Source organism: Tachysurus vachellii, chromosome 11, assembly GCF_030014155.1.
Source record: "Tachysurus vachellii isolate PV-2020 chromosome 11, HZAU_Pvac_v1, whole genome shotgun sequence".
Taxonomy (NCBI): domain Eukaryota; kingdom Metazoa; phylum Chordata; class Actinopteri; order Siluriformes; family Bagridae; genus Tachysurus; species Tachysurus vachellii.
Genome location: NC_083470.1, coordinates 26504963 through 26509962, shown reverse-complemented (window position 1 = coordinate 26509962; position 5000 = coordinate 26504963). Strand labels below are relative to the sequence as shown.

The 5000-nt window shown below is 42.9% G+C and overlaps 1 protein-coding gene across 1 annotated transcript in view; it reads left to right on the top strand.

The window, feature by feature from the left end:
• The first annotated feature begins 570 nt into the window (after positions 1-570).
• Positions 571-5000, top strand: part of LOC132854232 (alpha-2-macroglobulin-like protein 1) — a 32610-nt gene continuing 28180 nt past the window's right edge. Inside the window, exons 1-4 of the mRNA XM_060882524.1 lie at positions 571-1105; positions 1814-3382; positions 3466-3647; positions 3981-4110. Coding sequence (XP_060738507.1) covers positions 571-1105; positions 1814-3382; positions 3466-3647; positions 3981-4110 — 2416 coding nt within the window. The remainder of the gene's footprint in view (positions 1106-1813; positions 3383-3465; positions 3648-3980; positions 4111-5000) is intronic.

Below are 5000 nucleotides of genomic sequence, written 5' to 3'. Positions count from 1 at the left end.
CAGTCAGCAGAAGATATTGTCATTGTTGGTTGTGGTGGCCATCGTGTTGCCCCTACTGCAGTCTATGATCTTAAAGCTACAGTGTATGGCTGCTCCATGATAATTCCTGCTTTAGTTGTACCTGGGCAGACCGAAGAAATGATTTTGGGCACAAATGTCATAAAGAGACTTCTGATGCAACTGAGAGAAACTGACGGTCACTGGAGGCTCATGTCTAAGTCAAGTAACAATGAGAGTGATGAGTGCTGTATGTTTCTGTCTCTTTTCTCAAATGCTGAAAGATGGAGAGGTGAATCCATACCAAAAAAAGTCGGTACTGTAAAGTTACAAAGGAGTGTGACGTTAGAGAAACAAACAGAACATCTGGTTTGGGGTAAGCTACCTCAGTCTTCTGTCTTGTCAGTGGGCAGCACTGTTATTGTGGAACCGACCGAATCCAGATCAAGACCAAGACAAATACTGGTCGGGAGGGTTATAACACCGCTATTGGGAGATGGTTCTATCCCCTTAAAAGTCATCAACCCCACTAATCACCGAGTTGTGTTGAGGAGAAATGCGAAAATAGCTGACATGTCACCTTGTATTGCTGTGCAAGATTTACCGCTGCCGAAACAGATTCAGTCAAATTTGCAGTGTACCGAGGAATCCTCACCATCTAGATCCAGTGAAGAGATGAAGCGTGTCTTGAGTGATTTGAACCTTGGCGATCTTGACGTGGAATCATGTGAAGTTTCAACTCACTGGAAAGATAAGCTGTTGCAAATTATTGAGAAGTATGACTCAGTTTTCTCAAGAGACAAAATGGACTGCGGAGAGGCTAAAGGCTTTGTCCATCGTATTAACCTCACTGATGACAGACCCTTCCGTTTTCCATACAGGCGTATACCACCAAGCCAGTATGCTAAACTAAGGACAGCATTAAATGAGATGGAGGAAAAAGGAATCATTCGCAAGTCACATAGTGACTATGCTTCCCCACTCGTACTAGTTTGGAAAAAGAATGGAGATCTCAGAATCTGCACTGATTTTAGGTGGTTAAACGCAAGGACTGTCAGGGACGCCTACCCTTTACCACACCAGTCTGATGTGTTAGCTGCATTAGGAGGCAACACCTTTTTCTCAACCATGGATCTTACCTCAGGGTATTATAATGTCCCTCTAGAAGAAGAACACAAAAAGTACACTGCATTCTCTTCCCTATTTGGACTTCATGAATATAATAGGCTTCCCCAGGGTCTTTCTAATAGCCCAGCCACTTTCATGAGAATGATGATGTCTATCTTTGGAGATGAAAATTTCAGCAGCGTTCTCTGTTTCCTTGATGATTTGATGGTGTTTGCCTCCTCTGAGTCAGTAGCCCTCAAACGTCTTGAATTGGTTCTCTTGAGGTTGTCGCATCACAACCTAAAGTTGGCTCCAAAGAAATGTTGTTTCTTGAGACGTTCTGTGAAATTCCTTGGCCACATTGTATGTGAATAAGGGATTAAGACTGACCCTAGTAAAGTTGAGGCAATTAACAGTATTCAGGCTTCTGATCTGATGGAACCTGATGGAAAAACACCATGCCAGAAAAAGATCAGATCCTTTCTTGGAATGGTCCTATATTATCAGCATTTTATTGAAGGATGTTCTGCAAAAGCAAAGCCTCTATTCAAGTTGACATCAGGTTCAGTAAAACAGTCTCCTGCCACAAAAGGACGCAAGCCAAGAAAGAAAGTTAGTTACCTCAAACTTTCCCCAGCTGACTGGACGGTTGATTGTGAAGAAGCTTTGCACACCCTAAAACTAGAATTAACGAAAAATGTAACACTAGCTCACCCAGACTTTGACCGACCTTTCGTTTTGGCTGTCGATGCATCTTTCGATGGAGTGGGAGCTGTATTGTCGCAGGTTCTGGAGGGTGAAGAGATTGCCAGACCTGTAGACTTCGCAAGTAGAACTCTGTCTCGCTCACAAATGAACTATCCATCTTACAGATTAGAGTTCTTTGCCTTAAAGTGGGCTATCTGCGAAAAGTTTAGCCATTGGCTGAGAGGATGGCACTTTACAGCATGGACCGACAATAATCCTCTAACATATATTCTGACAAAACCTCGACTTGATGCATGCGAGCAGCGATGGGTGGCCAAACTTGCTTCTTACAATTTTGATCTGAAGTATGTCCCAGGAACGAAAAATGTTGTCGCGGATGCTCTGAGTCGTGAGCCATTTGTCCAGTCTTGCATAAGTCATCGCCTTATCACTGAACCGTACTTATCCCTTCTGAAGGATGTCCGTGGCGTAGTTGACAACACTGTTCAAGGTGCTTTCAAGTACACTAGTAATCAGCAGGTGGTGCAGAGGGATGGCAAAGGTTCTTGTGACTCTACCAGTGTTGGACTCTTGCCTTCAGGTTCTTCTGGGAGCCAGGAAGTTTCTGCAGTGTTGGCAGCACACACTACTGGGGGTTTGAGTGAAGTATTAGGGACAGTGCCAGCCATCTCACAACCTCAACAGTTTAGTCCTCCTTTGCAACACAGCAATATCGTGCTTGAACAGGAAAGAGACAGTGCCTTGTGTCGGGTTTTGTTCTATATTGAAAGATGTCAGAAACCATCTAAGAAAGAACAATCAAAGGAATCCACAAGTGTGCGGAAATTGTTGAAACACCGTGATAAACTGGTTGTCTGTAATGGCGTGCTTTATAAGGTGAAAAGAGATCCAAAGTTGAACAAGAAACTCTACCTGTTTGTGGTACCCGTCTCATTGAAAACGCAAGTTCTCCATGGAATCCATGATGCCGCAGGACATCAAGGACGTAGTAGAACACTGTCACTTGCGAGACAACGATTCTTCTGGATTGGAATGAAAAAAGATATTGATGATTATGTGAAGAATTGTCATCGGTGTGTGGTTGGTAAAACCTCAGAGCCCAATTCTTGTGCCCCATTAGGGAGCATCCGAACATCAGAACCGCTTGAGTTGGTTTGCATCGACTTTTGGTCAGCAGAAGTCAAAGAAGGAAAGTCGGTAGACGTACTGGTTGTGACGGATCATTTTACAAAAATGGCCCATGCATTTCCATGCCAAAATCAGTCAGCCAAACAGGTTGCGAAAAGACTCTGGAATGACTTCTTTCTGGTCTATGGATTCCCCAAAAGAATTCATTCTGACCTGGGGGCTAATTTTGAGAGCAAGCTTATCAGGGAACTATTGACCATGGCAGGTGTAGACAAATCACACACAACACCATACCACCCCATGGGTAACGGCATTGCTGAGAGGTTCAATAGGACTCTTGGAAACATGATCAGGACATTGCCTCCTAAAGTTAAATCAAAATGGCCACAGATGCTACAGCAACTTACCTTCTGTTACAACTGCACAGAACATGAGACAACAGGTTTTGCGCCATTCTTTCTTATGTTGAATGAGTTCCTCGTCTCCCAATTGATGTCCTGTTTCAAAATGTGCTTCTTAATGAAGATGTGGTGGACTACAAAGATTTTGTGTCCAAGCTGAAGAAAGACTTGCGTGAAGCAGCACACATTGCAAGGATGCACACACTGAAAGAACAGGAACGGCATGGCAGACTTTACAACAGAAAGGTGAAAGGCTGTCCACTGGCTGTTGGAGACAGAGTGTTGGTTGCGAACAGAGGCGAAAAGGTAGAAGAAAAGTTTCTGACAAATGGGAGTCATCTCCATATGAAGTCACTGCGGTGTATCCTGATATCAATGTTTACAAGATTCGAGAAATCAACTCTGACAAAGTGAGGATAGTCCATAGAAATCTTTTGTTATCTGTGAACTTCCTACCAGTTGATGAACACCAGGAATCAGATCGAAATGATGTGAATGATGAAATTGATCTTCAGGAAAACAAAGTTGATCGTGATGACAGAACTGCAAACTGGATATTAAGTAATACTGATGGTTTTGATAAGGAGGATGAATGTACGAACTGTACAGACTCACCTGACGTGTCAGATTGTGTGTCAGAGATACTGGACTCGGCAAGCACTGATGCTGGGAACCAGCAGAACAGAAATGATGCCAAAGGTCAAGGAGGTCAAGACTTTAACTCAACTCAGGGAGAACAAGTCAAGGATGAAGCTATCCATGATGAGGGGTCTGTGGTTTGCACACAGCCAAGGCAGGCAGAGGCTGCAGTAACTCGCACTAGACTTGGCAGAGTCATTAAGCCTACTAAAAGACTGATTTATGACATGAACAAACAACACATAGACAGTTCAGACTCTACAGTGAGTTCTTTTGTTTATCTATTTAGAAGCATTTTCACTTAGTGTTACAGTGTAAAGTGTTTGATGTCATACAAAGTTGAGAACACGGAAACGAACTGATATAGAGATTGAAATTCGATTGAGTTATTACATGATGGAATTTTTGAGGTGTAACAGGCATCTCTTTAGTCTACTTTCAGACTGGGGTTAGGCGCCTCCCTTGTCTCTAGGTACTTCTTATTGAAGAATCTTTTGATTGACAGATAATCATACTCGTTGAGTTTTTATTCTCTTCTTTATTCAGTGACCACATGATGTGGGAGTTCCATACCCTTTTTTTTTCTATCTTTCTTCACTGTTGTTTTAATTCTTGTTGTTGTTTGCCCACATTAAGCAGGATTTAAGGGGGGTGTATGTAACGGGATAAATATTACAGAGGGTTCTTTAAATAAATCCTGCTGTAATGTGATCATGCATCCTATTGGCCGCGCCGGTGGCGCTATTGCGCGCTGAGTTTGAACTATCTGCAGCAGAGTTAGAGAGAACTGCTGTGGGTGAGTCGTTTCTTTTGCAGCTCCGTGCTAAGAGTTATAAAATATTGGTGTCATGTTCAAATATTAGACGATGCATATGGAGCTGTAGATCATCTCAATGACTCACTATTCTCTCATTTTTACTGCTTTGTGTGCAGAAAATAAACTGAATATCATCCACATCCTGAGTGTGTGTGCTTGTGAAGAGTGGGTCAGACTGGGCCAGATTAGACCAAAGGTCACAC